The sequence below is a fragment of the Eleutherodactylus coqui genome, chromosome 10 (assembly GCF_035609145.1).
Source record: "Eleutherodactylus coqui strain aEleCoq1 chromosome 10, aEleCoq1.hap1, whole genome shotgun sequence".
Taxonomy (NCBI): domain Eukaryota; kingdom Metazoa; phylum Chordata; class Amphibia; order Anura; family Eleutherodactylidae; genus Eleutherodactylus; species Eleutherodactylus coqui.
This window is the reverse complement of record NC_089846.1, coordinates 25,283,962-25,303,998: the sequence shown is the minus strand read 5'-3', so window position 1 is coordinate 25,303,998 and position 20,037 is coordinate 25,283,962. Positions and strand designations below refer to the sequence as shown.

Genomic DNA, 20,037 nt, shown 5'->3' with positions numbered 1-20,037 from the left:
ATTGTAGAGTTACAGGTCAGTTCTTTAAACCAATATGTGCCCCACACTATTGCCTATCAACATGCTGCTCCATCACCACCTACACTGCTCAGTCAGTTTAGCTGCTAAGTTTTGCTGACCATAGCAACTAACATAAGATGTTTGGACTTAATAAGTTAAAGCAATCCTCTGATCCTCAACAAACGAAGATAAAACCACTACTTTTCTAACGTTCCTTTAATTCCCCAGTCAAAGCAGCATGTAGTGTCTTAGACTATGGATGCATACTACGCACAGTGCTCATCAGGTAATCAGAGAAGTGGTGCGGCCATCTTTGTTTGTCCAAGCCCGGAGGGTTGCTTTAACTTTTTTTTAAATTACTGCAGAAAAAAAAGGCTTTAAAAGGGTTTTCCAACTCTGAAAGACTGGTGACCTATCCTCAAGATAGGTCATCAATAGCTGATCGTCGGGACTCCCCCAGCCAATCAGTTGTTCGCCAGCCACTGTCATAATGGATGAAAACCCATTACTGTACTTTTTTGTAATGATCATACTTTTTTTTTATAGAAAAAGCAATAACAGGGTATGATTATTAATTTATCAATTGATAAAACCTCATGGTTAATGCACATTGAGCAGATATTTCAAAGGGGCTGATTTATTAAAGGGGTTGTCCAAAACCTTTAATATTGATGACCACTGGCGTACCTATAGGGGATGCGGTTGCAACGGGTCCAGGAGCCTTAGGGGGCCCATAAGGCCTCTCCTCTCCATATAGGGAGCCCAGTACTATGAATAAAGCATAATAGTTGGGGGCCCTGTTACAGATTTTGCATTGGGGCCCAGGAGTTTCATGTCACGCCTCTGTTGATGACAGTTCATTGTTGGGGGACCGCTTCTCGGGATAAGCTGATTGCAAGGTCCACTGACAGTGCAGACAGTGATAGGAGCAGATAGTGCTGTCAACATCGCAGTGTTCCCGTTTGATACCACAGGCACAGCTCCTATTGAAATCAATGGAAGTTGTGCCTGTAGTACCAAAGTGGGCAGCTGCAATACGAACAGCACTATCTGTCCACACTGAGAGCGAGCCTGGTGATCAGCTGATCAGCTAGGATCCCAAGTGCAAATCCCTGCTGACCAATAGTAAAAGTCCATAAAAGTCCCAGACAACCCCTTTAATGTATTTACAATAGGTTTCTGTAGTAAATGCAATACTGTGTAAAAGTTTTAGGCAGGTGTGGAAAAAATGCTGTAAAGTAAGAATTCTTTCAAAAATAGAAGTGTAAATAGTTTTTGGTCAATTTACAAAATGCAAAGTGAATGAACAAAAGATAAATCTAAATCTCATCAATATTTGATGTGACCACAGCATCAATTCTTCTAGGTACACTTACACACAGTTCTTGAAGGAACTCGGCAGGGAGATTGTACCAAACACCTTGGAGAACTGAGCATAGATCTTCTGTCCATGTAGGCTTGCTCAAATCTTTCTGTCCTTCGTGAAATCTCAGACAGGCCTCAGTCACACGGGCGCATCGGCACCCGTACACCGGCGCCAATGCGCCCGTGTGACTGCAGGAAGGAGACAGACGTACCTGCAGACGGCCGTCTCTCTGCAGCGCCGGAGGAAAGAACACATGACCGGCAATGAAGCCGGTCACATGTTCTTTCCTCCAGCGCTGTAGAGAGACGGCTATCTGCAGGTACAGCCGTCTGCTGGTGTCAGTCACACGGGCGCACCGGCGCCGGTGTACGGGTGCCGATGCGCCCGTGTGACCGAGGCCACAGACTGGATGATGATGAGATCAGGGCTCTGTGGGGCCATATTATCACTTCCAGGACTCCTTGTTCTTCATTATGATGAAGATTGTTCTTAATGACATTAGCTGGATGTTTGAGGTCGTTGTTCCTCTGCAGAGTAAACTTGAAATCAATCAGACGTCTTCTATTTTTGAAAAAATTCTAACTTTACAGCATTGTTTCCACACCTGAGCAAAATCTTTACACAATACTATACAGTTAGTCCCCGACTTACGAACAGGTTCCGTTCCAGGAGCCGGTTCGCAAGTCCGAACAAATGGTTGTATGGAGCGGGATCGTGGGTGGATCCCGCTCCATACAACGTCGGGTGGCGGCTGTTCTTACAGCGGGCACCCGGCGGGAGCAGTTCCGACGAGCCGCGCCACTTGTCGGAACTGTTAACACTTGAAATACTGCTCTGACAGCGGTATTTAAAGTGTTAACAGTTCTGACGAGCGGCGCGGCTCGTTGGAACTGCTGCCGCCGGGTGCCCGCTGTAAGGAACAGCCTGCACCCGACGTTCAGGGGTCCCGTACAGTGTCCCGCGATGAGATCGCGGGACGCTGTGTGGTTGCTAGGTAGCCGGGGACCTCCTGAAAGGCCCCAGGGCTGCCTATGTAGAGTGCCCATCAGGCGCACGGCTTGATAGGCGCTCTGCATAGACAGCCCTAGGGCCATTCAGGAGGTCCCCGGCTGCCTAGCAACCGCACAGTGTCCCGCGATCTGATCGGACAGGCTCCTATCAGGCTTGATAGAAGCCTGCCCAGTCCCTGCACAGTATGATGTCATGCCAGAGCATGACATCATACTGTACAGGACAGATTGTTCGCATCTTGCGGAATTCGTAAGTCGAATGTTCGCAAGTAGGGGACTATCTGTACAATTAAAATATGTGGCTCGAGTAGAACATCACATTTATGAAGCCCATACACTTTTTTTCCACCACTTACCTGATTTGAAAAGTGTTAGAAAGCAATGCCAGGTCTAAGCATGCAAGGTTGAATGCCCTGCACCATAAACATTAACAGGGCTCCCGCTCTCAGGGTATGTGTGGTGCACCGGATGCTCTAAACTAATGTATAGGCAACTTTTATTATACAGGCCTTGGTGCTTAATACCGCAACATAACTGATGCAAAACACTTTTGACTCATGCCTCATTTTTAACCAATGTATTTAACCAATGTTTTTCTCTGTTTTTGAATGTTGTGATATATTAATAACCACTATTTTCTCCTCTCTTGCCCCCGTTCCTAATTTTGTTCCTCCATCATTCTGTCACTAAATTATCATATGTTGTATAGTCATATTCACGTTTCGGTCTTCCCATACAACCCTTCCCCTTTTTGCTCCTTCTCACACCCATTTTTGTTTCCCACCCTGCCACTTAAATACCCATTAAGCCTGGCCCCCCTAAAAGTCACTCTTATTGGAAATGGAGCAGCACAGAAGGAGAAGGAGGCGCTGACCATAGGCTAGTTGGAGCCGGCCTCCAACATGGCTAATGGCAGTGAGTCTGAGGAGCTGTCTGGCTCTCTTACCCAGTCAACAGCAATCTCTACCCATCTCAAACTAGTGTTACTGGGTTTCATTATATGTGCCAGTCTAGCAGGCAACTTATTGGTTTCCCTGCTAGTACTAAAAGACCGCTCCTTGCACAAGGCTCCTTACTACTTCTTATTGGATCTCTGTCTTGCCGATGCTGTCAGATCATCTGCCTGTTTCCCATTTGTCCTACTTTCCATCCGCAATGGTTCAGCCTGGGCCTACAGCCTATTAAGCTGCAAGGTTGTGGCGTTCATGGCAGTCCTTTTTTGCTTTCATGCCTCATTCATGCTTTTCTGCATTAGTGTTACTCGCTACATGGCCATTGCCCATCACCGATTCTATTCCAAGAGAATGACGCTTTGGACGTGCATTGCAGTAATCTGCATGGTCTGGACACTCTCTGTTGCTATGGCCTTTCCACCAGTCTTTGACGTGGGTACTTACAAATTCATTCGCGAAGAGGACCAGTGCATATTCGAGCATCGATACTTCAAAGCCAATGATACCCTTGGATTTATGCTCATGCTGGCGGTGCTCATTGTTGCCACTCATATTGTCTATGCCAAACTACTCCTCTTTGAGTACCGCCATCGTAAAATGAAGCCTGTGCAGATGGTGCCAGCCATCAGCCAAAACTGGACATTCCATGGGCCAGGAGCTACAGGGCAGGCTGCTGCCAACTGGATTGCTGGATTTGGAAGGGGGCCAATGCCACCTACTTTGCTGGGTATACGTCAAAACACCCACACTGCCAACAGGCGCCTATTGGGCATGGATGAGTTTAAAAGTGAGAAAAGGTTGGGTCGGATGTTTTATGGAATAACCCTGAGCTTTTTGGTGCTTTGGTCACCCTATATTGTGGCCTGTTACTGGAGGGTGTTTGTCAAAACCTGTAGCATCCCTCATCGCTACTTGTCCACCGCAGTGTGGATGACTTTCACTCAGGCTGGGGTAAACCCTATCATGTGTTTCCTACTCAATAAAGACCTGAAAAGCTGTCTTCAGCTCCATATCCCCTGCTGGAGGACGAAAGCCTTGTTACCCAGGGAGCCTTACTGTGTGATGTAAAAGGGAAACCATTGCACTCCCAGCCTCACATTAACCTCAGTGATTGGGAGATGTGGATTTAAAAGGGCCAGGTTGGCACGATGAAGAAGAAGTTGATCTGTTGGACCATGTTAACAGTGAAAACAAAAACATCAAGTCGAAAGACCATAGCTTTCTTTTTTTTAAACCAAGAAAATGTTCCTTTTATAGAGATGTAATTGCGGAAAGGACTCGGCGGGTGGGGGGCCGGGGTGCGTGAGAATTTCTGGGATGTCTCTTTTTTTATTCAAGCTAAGGGCATACAGGGAGAGGGGCGAAGGCTGGGTAGGGGTGGTCATGGAGGGTATGCAAAGTGTGTTCGGTGGGAGGGAAAGGGGAGGCTGATGGGAATTTATGTATTTGTTTATGGACATATTTATTGACATGGTTATAATGACATCACTTGTATTAATGTCTTTTGATTGATACAAACATGAGGGAATTTGTTTTTCTTTCTACTACTTCATCACATTTATGGAAACATTTATATCGAGTGTAAAACCCCAAAAAAACTTTATCCTACCAGGTATTGAAAAATTCTGAAGGTTCTCACACACATATATTTGTTACACAAATTTCGACAGAAATTCTTTGATCATATGCTAAATGGGATCATAAAAGATCTGCTTTTTGTCTTTCCAGAAACAGTGCCACCCTTGTCTATAGGTTGTGTCTGGTACTGCAGCTCAGCCCCATTCAATTGAAGTTTTAAAGTGATATACCAGGATATGTTTCTATTTTTTTTTCATTGATGACCAACGGGTCATTAATCAATTATCGTCAGGGGCCCGCCGCTCAGATCCCCGCTGATCAGCTGATTCCTGGGGCTGCTGCCACTGTGGTCAGCGCAGGAAGCAGAAAGCGCTGATCATAGTGCAGTGGCTTGGGTTGGTATTGCAGGTGCAGCTCCACTGAATTCAGTGGGAGCTATACCTGCAATACCAACCTGTTGCGCTATAGTCATAGCTTTCTGCTTCCTGCATTGACTGCAGTGATAGTGGCCCTGGAAGTCAGTTGATTGGCAGGGATTCAGGCGTCGGGACCCCACCAATCATCTATTGATGATCTGCTGGTCATATATAGTAAAAATAGAAAAAACTCCCGGAATACCCCTTTAAAGTAATGAGAAGTCAAAACATCAAAAGAGTTTCTTTGGAAAAGTATAATATCCCTTCAAGCTTACAGAACACCAGACAGTCTGATTTTGGAATCGGTCCCATATCTAGTTTTGTAAGTGCTATATTTGCTGTTGAAGTATGGTTTCCACATTGTAGCAGTTTGGCACACAGTAGTGGCTCACAGCCTTATGTAAGGGTGCTTTCACATCTGCAGCAGCGGTTCTATATTCCTGCTCTGTTTGGGGAATAGGAAAGGGGAATCCCCTGCCCAAACGGGTCCACCTTATGATGAAACCGAGCAACGCTGAATAGACCCCAATTGACTGTAATGGGGTCCGTTCGGTTTCCGCTCAGCTGCCTGGCGTTTTACCGGAAGAAAAAGCGTTGCTGTATTTTGTGCTGGATCTGCGACGGAACCTCCAAACGGAGTGCCAGCACAGATCTGAGACCACCCTTACTCCTTTGTTTCTACACTTCGTGTTAGGCTGTGTTCACATTGCAGTCGGTGAACAATTTCGAGTGTCATTTTGGCTTCCGTCAGGGTGGTGCGTGCCAGAATACGTTCTTTTTTACTGTATAGTAAAGTGCAGCAAACTGTGCTTTATTATAGAGTAGGCTACCACAAAAAAAAAACATATACCGCATGCTATACTGCACACGATTTTGACAGTTTGGCCAATTGCTGATGTGTGCTACTGTGTGGCTTTACATGGGTTGGAAGTATACAATGTAGGTATATGTTGGGAATACTCCCAACGTATACTTCCAACATACAGTCAAATGTACAGACGCATGAAAGCATCAGGACATTGACCATTTAGAAAACAGAAATTGAAAGTGATTAGAGATGAGCGAGTATACTCGCTAAGGCACATTACTTGAGCGAGTAGTGCCTTAGCCGAGTATCTCCCCGCTCGTCTCTAAAGATTCGGGGGGCGGGGAGCGGCGGGGGAGAGCAGGGAGGAACAGAGGGGAGATCTCTCTCTCCCTCTCTCCCCCCCCCGCAACTCACCTGTCACCCGCGCGGCCCCCGAATCTTTAGAGACGCGCGGGGAGATACTCGGCTAAGGCACTACTCGCTCGAGTAATGTGCCTTAGCGAGTATACTCGCTCATCTCTAAAAGTGATGCAATATGGAACATAACAAAAATACAAAAGAATATTCACACGTGTGCGCTGTACAACTTTACAAGCCATCTCATTATTGGTATTGGACAGGACCGTCTTCAGTGTAGATCTTATTTGAACTAATCTCAAAAATGACTTTGTGAAATCCCAATTTCTACTTTGAATTCAGAACCCAGCACTCCAGCTGTTGGGAAATTGTAATTCCCTTGATATTCTGTCAGTGCTTGCCGGGAATTATAGTTTTGTAGTAGTTGGAGAGGAGAGTCATGGGTTAAGGAGCTTTGCTATACACTGTGTTGCCAGTCACTAACATGGAGTTTACACATAGCATTCCCACTACTAGGGTTGGATTCCAGTAGATATAACCAGTCCAAATAATGAAATATTTCACTGCAAGGAACATCCCAATTGTAGAAAAAGACCTCTCAGCCACTACTCGTAATGGGAAGGACCGTCCAACTACTGCGCATGTTATCATAAAACCAACAACATACAACCCCAATTCCAAAAAAAGTGGGGACGCTGTGTAAAATACAGATAAATGTGAAAAATATTTTATTCACAATAGTGCATAGAACACATATCAGAAGTTGAAAGTGAGACATTTTTCCATTTCATGTAAAAAAAATAATTCATTTAAAATTGATGGCAGCAACACATCTTAAAATAAGGTGTGTCAGGGTAACAAAAGGCTGGAAAAGTAAAGATTTCTGGAGAAATTCATGTGCATGAGGAATAGGGCCGATGGTCAACATTGGATGCTCTAGATCTACAGGGCCTCAAGCGTCACTGCATTAAAAACAGGCATTATTCTGTAATGCATATCACTGCATGGGCTCAGGAATACTTCCAAAAATCATTATCGATGAACACAGTTCGCCGTGCAATCCACAAATGCAAGTAAGGCCTCCTGCACACGGGCAGATTTGCATTGCGAAATCTGGAGCGGGATTCCGCCTCCGGATTCTGCAGTAAGTCCAGCCCATAGCATGCTATGGCAATACATGATTTCCTGCCCGTGAGCAAAAATCGATTGCAATTTTTCGCTTGCGGGGGAGAAATCGCAGCATGCGATTTTGTGTGGGCTATGCATGGCCGGCTTCCATGGAAGGTAATGGAAGCCATGTGTCCCCTGGCCATTCTGCAATTATCATTGCAGAATGGTATCAGCAGCCGCGTCATCAACATAGTGACGGCGCGGCGTCATTTCTACTGCACATCTGCACCAGCGCTTCGGCCAGCACATCAGCAGTAGAGGAGAAGACGCTGGACAGGTAAGCAGGGGTCATCGGCCGGGCACCGGATTGAACATCACTGTGGGAATCCCGCATGTGGGGTCCGACCTGCCCGTTTGCGGGCTGCCTTAGGCTGGGTTCACACGGGGCGGATTTGCCGCGGAAATTCCGTGCGGAATTTCGCCGTGGCAAATCCGCATGCAGCCGCTTATCCCGGGATTAGCCAGCCATGTGGACAAGATTTCTCAGAAATCTCGTCCACACGGGACGGCAAATCCGCTGCGGCTAAGCCGGCAGAAGCCGCCGCTGCATGTCCATTTTTTTTTTCCCGCTGCGGCCGCGCTCTCCTCTAGATGACAGTAACTAGTCTCCTCCCTTCCCAGAAGTGTACAGACTGTTGTAATAGGAAGGTGATGTTGTGCAATGGTAGACATGGTGCTGGTCCAACTTTTTTGGGATGTGTTGCTGCCATCAATTTCGAAACGAGTTTTTTTTAATGAAATGGAAAAATATCTCCTTTCACCTCCTGATATGTGTTCTATGTTCTTTTGTGCATATAATATGGTTATATGAGCTTTCTAGATCATTGCATTCTTTTTATCTTTACATTACTTTACATTTTACACAGCTTCCCAACTTTTTTGGAATTGGCGTTGTACATACAAGAGATAAAAGGATTGTACGCAGGTAAGTCCAAACATACACATACAGGGTTATTACAAATGATCTTCCTGATTTGAAACGCACATAACGCCCGTTTAGTTACACTCAGATACATAAATTTGATGTAAATGGAAACAGAAACTTTAAAAGTTTTGTTGCACAACATCAAAACTTTTTCCACATCAGAGGTGATCATTGTGAACCCCCTTTGTCACTCAACACATATTGAGCCTGTAGTCAAGTTCCAGCCATACACGTTGTAGCGGATCACAACTGACTGACTGATGCAACGGCTACCGTGATGTCGCAGATCATACATGGTGGCTGGTAAGGATGGCATTTAGACTTTATCTTCAACACTCCCCCAGAGTAAAAAAAAATCACAACACGTAAGGTTCGGGGAATATGAAGGCCAAGAACTATCATCACAACCTGCAAGGCCAATCCATCTGTTTGGTAGTCGCCTATTAAGTTCACTTCTGACTTCATTGGGATAATGGAGGGGTGCTCGATCCTTTTGGAAGATGACACCTGAGATTTCCTGTTCCGGCTGTGGCAGAAGTCATATCTGTAGCGTCCAGGTATGAAATCCCCAGGATTGTTTCCTCATGGAAAAAAGGAGGGGCCGTACACTTTCCTAGAGGTTATAGCGCAAAACACATTCACCTCGGAAGAGTCGCGCGTACGCTCCACATAGACATGTGGGTTCCCCTCCCCTAGATTCTGCTATTACGTTTCTTAACTGCCTGAAAGGTATAAGGTAGAGATGAGCGAGTATACTCGCTAAGGCACATTACTCGAGTGAGTAGTGCCTTAGCCGAGTATCTCCCCGCTCGTCTCTAAAGATTTGGGGGCTGCTGGCGGGCGGGGAGCGACGGGGGAGAGCAGGGAGGAACGAAGGGGAGATCTCTCTCTCCCTTTGCTCCCCCCCACCCCCCCCCCGCAACTCACCTGTCACCCGCGCCGGCCCCTGAATCTTTAGAGACGAGCGGGGAGATACTCAGCTAAGGCACTACTCGCTCAAGTAATGAAACTTGCACGGACGCACTCCGCTGTTTCCGCGCTTACTGGTGGACAGCTGAATGAGTTTCGCTTTTAGATGCAACCTTTTTCCTTAAAATTGGAGGACCACCTTCGAACTGTGCACCCACTGGGGTGATCTTCACCAAACGTTGTTCGAAAATGACGTTGCACACTAAAACAAACTGGCAGGCGTGATAATCAAAGACACAAAACGCTCTCCTGTCCTTGTTGGCAGCTATTTTGTCTCATATCCCTCTTGCGACGACCACAGCTGAATAAAACTTTTTAGGCCGTATTTAGCAAAACCGTTTGGCTGCAAGACTGTCCTTGTTGCCCATAGCAACCAATTACAATGCAACTTTCATCTTACCTCAGCAGCCTGAGAAATGAAAGCTGAGCTGTGATTGGTTGGGAAACAAGGACAGTTTTACTGATAGACGGTTCTGATGAATGAAAATGTGTGAACTTCTATTTCCATTGATATCAAATTTCTGTATCTGAGTGTCATTAAACGAAGTTATGAGGATTTCACATCAGGAGATCATTTGTAATTATACAGTATTTCAATTATTGATGGGAATCTGTGCCAACAAATATTTGCATCCCCTTTCATGCTCCTGTTTTTGGCATTGGAGTGGTTTCTAAAGGTCTGAATCTACCGATTACATGTTTATGGTACTACGGCATCTAGCTTATATGCCATATAAGTATACAGTGAACGACCCTTTTAAAGCTAAATGTTCAACTGGAAATTTAACAGTTTTTTTTAGGGCAATTCACTTTAAAAGTGCTTATAGACCTTTAATATCTGTTAGCCAAACTCTCTTTCAGCTATTTCTTCCAACCCTCCTATATATATGATTGCTTGGTTTGGTTGAGTTTTCAGAGCGGAGAAAGATGCAACTCTGGTTGCGACTTATCTTCAGGGGAACCTAAAGGATCAGACATTGAAATTGGGCACTGAAATCAGACCCAATTCTTCATTTCCCTGACAGATATCAGGGAGAAGTTAAGAGGCCCCAATACACCTGCAAAAGTCGTTTGGTCCCTCCAAAATCAGGTGGTTCAGACGACCTTTCAGTAATATGTAAGGGGTGCCTTAAAGCAACCCACCAGTCCTAGACAAATAAAATTGACCACATTACTTCTCTGACTAACTGATGCATACTATGTATTAACATACAATGGTAGTCTAAGACATTCTGCTCTGACTGGCCAGCACTGCTCATGTGAGCGTCACTGGCCAATCAAAGCAGCATGTAGTGTCTTAGATTACTGATGCATACTAATTGTTATGTCTGTTCCGGAAGCAAAAATAATGTCCTGAAAGGAAGAGTATATTCACTCTAGCACAAACGCCGGCAACACAAGAAGTATATAAAGAAACACAAAACGAGGAATAACGAAAAACTGACCCTGAACTTGCAGAAATAGAAGACCCTACCTACAAATGGGGCAATCGCCCTGATGAGGGCGGCCCCTACATCAGGAACCTAGGGCAATTCTGTTTTTTCCTAGATGGTAACAGAGAATGTTCTGAAAATATAAGAACCACAATTAACTAGGAGATAAGATGTAATAGTAAATGAACAGCAGAGTTGAATTTCACTTGAGACCAAGATCAGACAGGGAGTCGCAGACCAGATCAGTGATCAGACAAAGAGCCAGACCAGACTAAATCAATAACTGGTGTCCTCTGTGAGGAGGAGCCAGAATAAATATACACTAATGCCGATTGGTTGGCTGAGTTGTCCCACCTCTCAGACAACCAATCTGCTCACACATAGGAGAAGTATCACTGTTGGTGTCCAACACTGAAATCATAGTGAGAATGTGCCGGCATGAGGACTCCATGGGCCGAACTGACATAAGGACGTCACACCAGTCCCGATCCTCAGTTGCAGACAGCACACCATGACACTAGTGGGCATCAGTTAGTAAGAGAAGTAGTGTGACCATTTTTGTTTGTCAAGGACTAAAGAGTCGCTTTAAGGCTTCACAATAAGAGAGAATCTATTTGACTCCTACAGCAGTTTTTAACTGTAATACTGGACTCCGCTGGGTACCATATTTTGAAGCAAACAGTAGAAGCACCTGAAAACATCAACAATGTCCACAAAACTTAATATGACCGGAATCTGGAAAATTGTGAAACACAGACTACTTGGAGGCGCCCAACATCAGAAAAGTTGGTTATTTCATATTGGCAGTAGTGCAAAAGCTGCAATGTTATGGTAAGTGAATCACACAGCACAGTTGTACACAAATTTCTTTCAGCTGAAACCAGGATCGGAACTTTTGGCTCTAAGGAAAAGTGAGTTTAGTCTAACAGTCATTCACGCATGTGGCTACTTTCTGTTGGAGGACAAAACTGTATGTTGAACTGAGCTATTTCAACTCAATATGACTTACTTATACCCTGTCAGCATTGAACTTGTATTCACTGGGTCTACTGAAAAAAAGATTCAACTCTCGAGACAATTCAGTTTTATTTGCATTGTAAACTACAGAGGCAATAAGGTCTGGTGAGGAGAAAAAAACATTTTACAAAGTGACCTGAAAGTTGGCTTGTCATCTGCAGAATTTCATGGGATCTCTCATTCTGTACAATTTGGGCCTACTGGGGGATTATCTGGAGGACCTGTCTAACCCTGATACTCCACAATACCTAACAGTCATGTTTGTATCTAAAAACAGAAAACGCCCTACATATAGACAGGAACACCTTCAGGTGTATGTGGCCCCTTGGTTAACAACGTCACCGTGGATCTTCTATTTACCTCACCCTGGCTTGAATAGCGCAGATACGTTTTCCCAGATTACTGTGGCCTTTCCTTACAAGCCCAGTGGGTCCTGGCATCTTTTCAAGTCTAGCTGGTGTTGAAATTGACCCAAAACACTACCTGAATTTAAAGGGAATCTGTCACCGGTTTCATGCTGCCCAAACTATGGGCAGCATGAACCCAGGACCGGTATGCCTATTGCCATTTTTTTTTTAAAAAGATACTTTGATGTTTGACTTGGGAATGGAGTTCTGAGTCACGGAGGCAGGCCACACTGGCCTCTTCCCGCCAAACCATGTAGACTGACAGCTCTCTTCCTATACACCCAGTGGGGAGAGGCCAGCATGACTCAGAGCTCTGTTCCCAAGTCAAACTTCAAAGTATGTTTATTCTGAAATACAGCAGCATTTCAAATTAAAACATACATGAAGGCAATGGGCATACCTATTCCGGGTTCATGTTGCCCATGATTTGGGCAGCATGAACATGCCGACAGATTTAATAACATAGGTGGCAATTATTCAAATTAAAGGGCTTTTACCAAGAACATAACTCCTTTTCATATGACATCATAGAGTGGGGTTCCCTCCTCGGTATCCCAGTTTATTATCCCGAATGGGTCTGGTGGACTTTGGTGACATTCTGACAGACTTTGTGCCATCCTCGTATTACAAGCAGCTGCTGCAGGGGAAATGTCTGCTTGGCTCCCATGGCAGAATCAAGCTGTTTGCCAAGAGTGCTGGGAGTGCAACCTGGGGCGATCAGCTGTTTACACTGTGTGGCGTGATCCGAAAAGAGTTGTGTTTAATGGCAGAACCTCTTTAAAGGAACACAGTCATCACTTTTAATCCCCTTAAACTAAGTTATGGTGTTCAAAGTGGGAGAACAGGAAGTCCGGGGAAGTTTGCGCGCAGCAGCTTGACTCTTTCTGTGTGCACACCTCCCATAGAGATGAATGGGAGGTGCACATGCAGAAAGAGTCAAGCTGCTGGCACTTGCGAACTTCACGTAGACACTGCACTGGAACGGGGTACCCGGTGAGTATGAAACATACATCCTTGGAATCCCTGTTCCCCCACCTTTGAGCCCCAAAACTTAGTTTATTGAGCTCAAAGGTGATGACTGAAGGCCCATTCACACACAACGATTATCTCTCAAAATTCACTCAAAAGCCATGGTGTGAGCGGTAATCGTTGTGTGTAAGTGCTCCCATCTTCACTATTCGGCTGAACGATGATTTTTAGGTGAGCATAAAATCCACCATTCAGCCGGAGAGAAGGTAACACTGACCGCATGCTGTGTTTGCTGTCCATGGTGCTGTATTCTCCCCAAGAGTGCTGATTACATTGTATTTAGCTTGCAGCCCCGCGGCAGAACAAAGGAGCTGAATGCCGAGAACAGACCACCTGCTGATCTCTGCATACAGCTCTAGAGGCTCATTCACATGCAAAGGTGATAAGCTGCTAATGGACATTAGTGTCCATTAGCAGTTTATGCAAAACAATCGCTCAAAACCTATACTTTGAGCTATTATCTTTGCGTGTAAATGGTCCTTAAGTCCCTCTAATTTCCACAATATATATAGCTGGTAAGCTTATATACCAGTAACTTAACCTATCATGTGTAATACTATCTAGGAAAACGATACAATGACACAGTGTATTCCCTTGTAATATGAAAAGGATGAAAGCTGCATCTTAAGTGAGGTTTGAAGAATTCAAAATTCAATCTTAATCCACAAATGCACAACAGTACATCCCCTATCCCACCTCGTGTGACGCAGAGTGTTAAGGCAGCAGTATACAATCCTAAACTCTCACTCACGAACTGAAGGTTGCAAGTTCAATCCCTTCGTGGTTCAGGTAGCCGGCTCAAGGTGGACTCATCCTTTCATCCTTCTGAGGTCGGTAAAATGGCTGCCCAGCTTGCTGGGGGTGTAATAAATAAATTGGAAGACCCTCAGATGCTGTTTGGACAAGTGTCAGCTAATGTAAAAAATCACAGATATCGACAAGCCAATTTCTCTTCTAACCTCAATAGAAAAATCTGGCTTTTGACCATTCTCTAATTTAGACCATTCTCTAATTTAGACATAAAGGGATCCTTTCCTACTGCATGAGCAGCTATGCAGAATGAAACACACGCTGACCCTTACATGATGCTTTTCATGGTGCAAATATTTTTGCGCAAAGAAGGTTTGATCCTTCCTTATGAGACACTGGAGACTAACCACACTTACGATAGGTACCCGAGAGTTTCAAGAATTCTTAGGGCTCACACTGGTGTATGGGAGTTATATATTATGCACGTAATTTTCAGGCACGTAATACACAGTACATAGTTAATGACGCATTTAGCATTCAGAATTAAGTTGTCTTGACACGGGCGTGTTTGTGCACGCAATTCACAGAGAATAGAACGCATTAATTTCAATGGGTTCATTCACATTCCCTTTTTTTTGCACGCTGAAAAAAACCAGCATGCTCTACTTTTGTTTGCATTTGTGCTACAAAAGTCCCCATAGAAGTATATTTGTACACCCAATATGGAAGATTCGCAACATGCTAAATAGCCATTTAAATCGGGGGGCGTGGTTGTGTCCCATGCACAAAAAAAACATGCCTTGTGGGCGCTAAAAGTACGGTAAAATGTGCTATGCCCGCAAAAAAGCCTTGTTCATAGCGCAAATGCGTTGCATTGAGTCGCATGCAATTGCACATATCCCCGTTTGAAGCCAATCTTACAGCTTATTTTAACCTCCCATAGCTTATAATGGGCGTATTATGCGCCAAAATAAGACATGGTGTTTTTTTCACACTCGTAAAATCCACATGAAAAAAAAACATGCCTGAATGGCCTATATAAATCAATGAACTTTTATAATTGCATATTACACGTGTAACATGCAGCCCCCATGTGAGTCCTTAAAGAAACAGTAATAAAAGTAGACTGAAGAAAAACGTGTCCACTGTGTTATCCCGTCTGCAGTACTTTTTGCATGATTGGAAACAAACAGTTGTGTAGAAATCCTGCAGAAAACACAGGGTTAATTTCCTGGGAGGGATCAGGAAGAAATTAGGTTAGGACTACACATCGACTTTGGCAGCGTCAGGGGTCGTGCCACAAAAGATTGCTGTGTAGCGCTGCGACCTTGCACTCTCATTGACATCAAAGGAAGCTGCAGTGTGACTCGTGGGCTGCCATGACTGCAAGCCGCAAATCAGAAAAAAATCCACCAGATTTTCCTAGGACAATCCAAAATGCGGCTAGTGCCTTTTAATACATTTGGCGCAACTCCAAAAATCTATTTTTTAAAACTGACTTCTTTATGCATTCGTCCCATTGAGTCCACCACTTGGGACTAGAGATGAGCGAACCTACTCGGCCACGCCCCTTTTTCGCCTGAGTACCGCGATTTTCGAGTACTTCCGTACTCGGGCGAAAAGATTCGGGGGGGCACCGTGGGTGAGTGGGCGGTTGCAGGGGGGAGAGGGGGCTCCCCCCTGTTCCCCGCTGCTACCCCCCGCGCCGCCACGCCTCCCCCCACCTCCCGGCGCCTCCCGAATCTTTTCACCCGAGTACTGAAGTACTCGAAAATCGCGGTGCTCGATCGAGTAATTACTCGAAACGAGTACGTTCGCTCATCTCTACTTGGGACCCATTCTATGCGGAGGCTACCTCTTTGACTTCCTTGGATGGACCCCCTTGCCACTCTGTGACAAGCTTATACCCTAAGAGGGCATAGAGAAAGACATTGGAGAGGTATAGTCTGATCATGACCACAGAGCAGCCTAGAAGAATAAGATACTGTATATACATACTAGGCCGTGATGTGTTTAACACTACATTGGTCATATCTTCCTCATGCTATGTGGGAATTCTTTGTCGACTACCTTTTTTCAATTAAGTAAAAATAACGCCAACAAATACCGAACAGATATATGAGAAAGGGACACTTTTTGGAGAATTTTTTCTGGTGTATACGTTGAGTTATATAAAAAGCAATGTCAATAGAGCCTCAGCCTTTTTTTAGATAGCGTTTTTCGCGCATCGTGTGGCTTTCAGTTTCGGGGTTCCTTCTGAATCATCCAAAATGGTATTCAGACGGTATCGTGAACGGAACCAGAAATTTTAATATGTCCGATGGAGGCTCCTTTGGTCTCCTTCTGACATCATTTCTGTTTGTTTCTGTTGGAGGGCAGAAACATGTAGTCAACTACGCTTTCCTGACCTCCAAAAATGGAAAGCAAGTCAAAAAGAAACTAAAGTAGTCTTCATTTGAATCATTAACCCTTTCCAATCCAATTTGTATCCTGGTTTTCCTAGGGGGCTTACTCTTTTTTTTTTGCCATTAAAAAATGGCGCTATCTGCAGGCTAAAGCCATTACTGCATGATGTGACACGTTGGATAGGCTCCGACAGCAGAAAGGCAGGCAATATACAGTAAGAGAACCCCGACGGATGTCTTCCAAGATCAGAGGTGTACGACCTTAACCCTTTCAAATCCAATTTGTATCCTGGTTTTCTTAGGGGGATTACTCTTTTTCTGCCATTATGCAACGGCGCTATATGCTGGCTAAAGCCAGTACTGCATGAGGTGACACGTTGGATAGGCTCCGACAGCAGAGAGACTGGCAATATACAGTAAGAGAACCCCGACGGATGTCTTCTAACATCGGAGCTGTACAACCTTAAATCATAATGCCTTCAGACGTCAGACAGTGGATTGGAAAGTGTTAAATCATAATGTCTTTAGACGTCAGACAGTGGATTGGAAAGGGTTAAAGTCTATGTTTCCATTGAGGATTGTGCCTGAATACCATTTTCAGCGATTCAGAAAGAACCCTGAGACAGAAAGGCACACGGTAGTAGAAAAACGCTGCATGAAAGAAGCCCAAATCAGCATTGCCCTTCAAAACCAAAAAATACTCCAGCTATAAGTCCTTGGTTATACCCTCCGCTCCCTCTCTCTTATTATTCTACTTGTGTAGGTATCACAATATATTCATGAGCCAAGAAGATCAGGATGAAGAGTGTCAACAGTGCTCTTCCGCCACACCCATAGACCACAATGGTGGGCTGCAGCCATCCAGATTACGATGAAAGGGGGAGAGGGGGTCCTCCATTTTAGTGATTCGTAAGTTTACTGCTCCCTAATATAATCAATATTAATAAAACTCCATTACCAATTAAATATACACCCTGAGGTGGGGGAGGGGTTCTCGTGAATGGGCGTACACTTACTCTGCCCATCCCGCCCCTTCCCATTGCAAATAGTAGAGAGGGGGCGGGAGCTCAGTGCACTGCTCCTGGCTCTTCCAGCCTCCTCCCCCTGCAGAGTGGGAGACCGTATGTCGGCCGGGCGTGAAAACCCAGCCGATATATGGTCGTCTGAATAAGCCCAAAAATGGTACTAATACAAACAGCTCTTCACACAAAAAACAAGCCCTTACATAGCTCCGTCAATGGAAAAAAAAGTTATGGCTTTTGAAAAGTGGAGATGAAAATCCCCAAAAAATCGTTGCATCCTTATGGCCAAAATAGGCCCTGTCACTAAGGAGTTAATGGTAATTATTAATGAATTAAAGGTATCGTATTGATTAAAGCAGTCACATGGGCAGGGCTGAGACATTTCAACCAGCGCTTGTAATATGTTGAAAAATGATATGTCAGACGTAGCTGAAACAGTATGATTAATGGGAGACCACCCCCCACCCCCATCTCTAGGCACAACACCTATAGTCAGTGACTAAGAAAATTAATCCCTGAGGGCTATTCAAGGTTAATTGAAATTAAATTAAGATTTTTTTTTGTGCAGAAATAAATGGTTGAGTTCCACTATGTTAATTACCCTCTGCATGCAAGAAGAGGAGGACACGGAGGGTCTTACTCATAAATTATATACGTGGGGAATGGGTTGGCTGCTAAGAAGATAATGCTATATGTACAATCACAAAGCTTGACTTCAATTTCTATAAGTGGTGCACATGCTAACCCCCTAGCCTAGACAATCAACCCTTAAAGGGGTTTTCTGGGCTTTTTTTATTGATGACCTATCCTCAGAATGGGTCCTCAATAGTTGATCAGATGAGGTCTGGACCAAGACTGATCAGTTGTTCGTGCACTTAAAGTCACCAGCTAAACACAAGGTTTGAAGCGGAGGTAGATTGCTCTGACGCCTGTGTAGTGGCCGGCACTGCTATTTGCAGGCGCAGCTCCCAATAAAATCATCACCCCCAGGCATCCTGTTGTGTCCAATCCAGCCGAACTGACGAAGGGGTGCGTACCCGAAATGCGTCTTCAATTGCTGGTCTTTATTTTGTGAAATAATAAAAAAGAAGTGCTTTCACCATCACATATTGGACCTTTTATCTTCTAGTAGCTTAGAGGGTTGTGCCCTCATACCAGTATTTTTCCACATTCTTTTCACTACACTCACGCCCACCCTGGTGGAGCATCAAATGGTTGGCAGCACCTCCATCATTTGAAGTACTCCATCATTGGAAACACTTTGTACTCCAGAAATATTCCACCACCCTCACTGGGTCTTGCTCCACCCATCTTTTTCATCTCTTTTAGGCGGCCTGCAGACGGCCGGGTCGGATTCGGCTGCGAGAATTCTCGCAGCGTGACCCGTCCCGCGCCCCTACAGGGACCCAGCGCGTACTCACCTGCTTCCGTGGCTCCGGCTGTTTGATGAGCCGGCTGCCGGTCAGCCGGCGCATGTGCAGACTGTAGCCGCCTGCCGGGAGTGAGATTGTTGTGCGGGGCTCGCATGCCGCGATTTGTTTGCCGCACGAGATTTCGCACAGACAAATCGCGGCCGTCTGCCTAGGAATGCGTTTGCTAATGCAATCCTATGGCAGCGTCCACGCGTGGATATTCTGCGGGAAACCCCGCCGCGGAATTTCCGCCCGTGTGCACGAGGCCTTACAATAAAATCAAGGACAGCTGCGCTTGCAATTAGCAGTGCAGGCCACAACCCAGAGGTCAGAGCTATCCACTTCCACTCCGTATCCTGTTGTCTTGGGCACCTGAACAACTGATTGGCGGGGATCCCATGCGAGAGACACCAGCTGATCAATTATTGAAGACCTTCCCTGAGTTCCCTCATCAATAAAAATAGCCAGGAACCCCCTTTAAAGTTTAACTATCATTTAAGGTTTTTGTTTTTTTTAACGTACAGAATAGGCAATTTTAAGCATTTTTGCAATATGTTTAATTATCCTACTGTGCAGATTTTTTCCTTCATACCCTTCTTCTGCTATTAAGCTGCCATGGAGTTGCTAGGGCAATCCGTATTCCCTGCATAGCAGAAGAGGCAGTAGAGGGCGCTCCAGCTGTGTCGGCACCTGTTCAGCTGCAGACACAGCTGTTCCCATTGAACACTTTATTAATAAAGGCTGCTTTATACATTTTATTGGGTTTTACACACTTAATTCCTCTCTGTGTCCCACATCTGTCCGCTGCACTTTTATTTTTCTTCTGGCTGCTGTTCTTCACTGGTGGTGTTGTGAATGGAGAACCATTCTATGCTGACAGCCTCACCCTTCACAGTGTGCCCGCTCTTCACTAGACCCGCTGCAATGAAAGCCCTGGCAGTGCATCAGGTCTGGCGGGGAGTGTTTTGTATGGAGAAGCTGGCCCTCTGCAGTACAAACTTCACAAATTG

The 20,037-nt window shown here is 45.1% G+C and overlaps 1 protein-coding gene across 1 annotated transcript in view; it reads left to right on the top strand.

The window, feature by feature from the left end:
• The window catches only part of GPR173 (G protein-coupled receptor 173), a 47,936-nt gene extending 43,139 nt beyond the window's left edge, over positions 1-4,797 (top strand). The window contains exon 2 of the mRNA XM_066579761.1: positions 3,086-4,797. Within this exon, the coding sequence (XP_066435858.1) occupies positions 3,279-4,397 (1,119 nt within the window). The 5' untranslated portion in view covers positions 3,086-3,278 and the 3' untranslated portion in view covers positions 4,398-4,797. The remainder of the gene's footprint in view (positions 1-3,085) is intronic.
• The last annotated feature ends 15,240 nt before the right edge of the window (positions 4,798-20,037 follow it).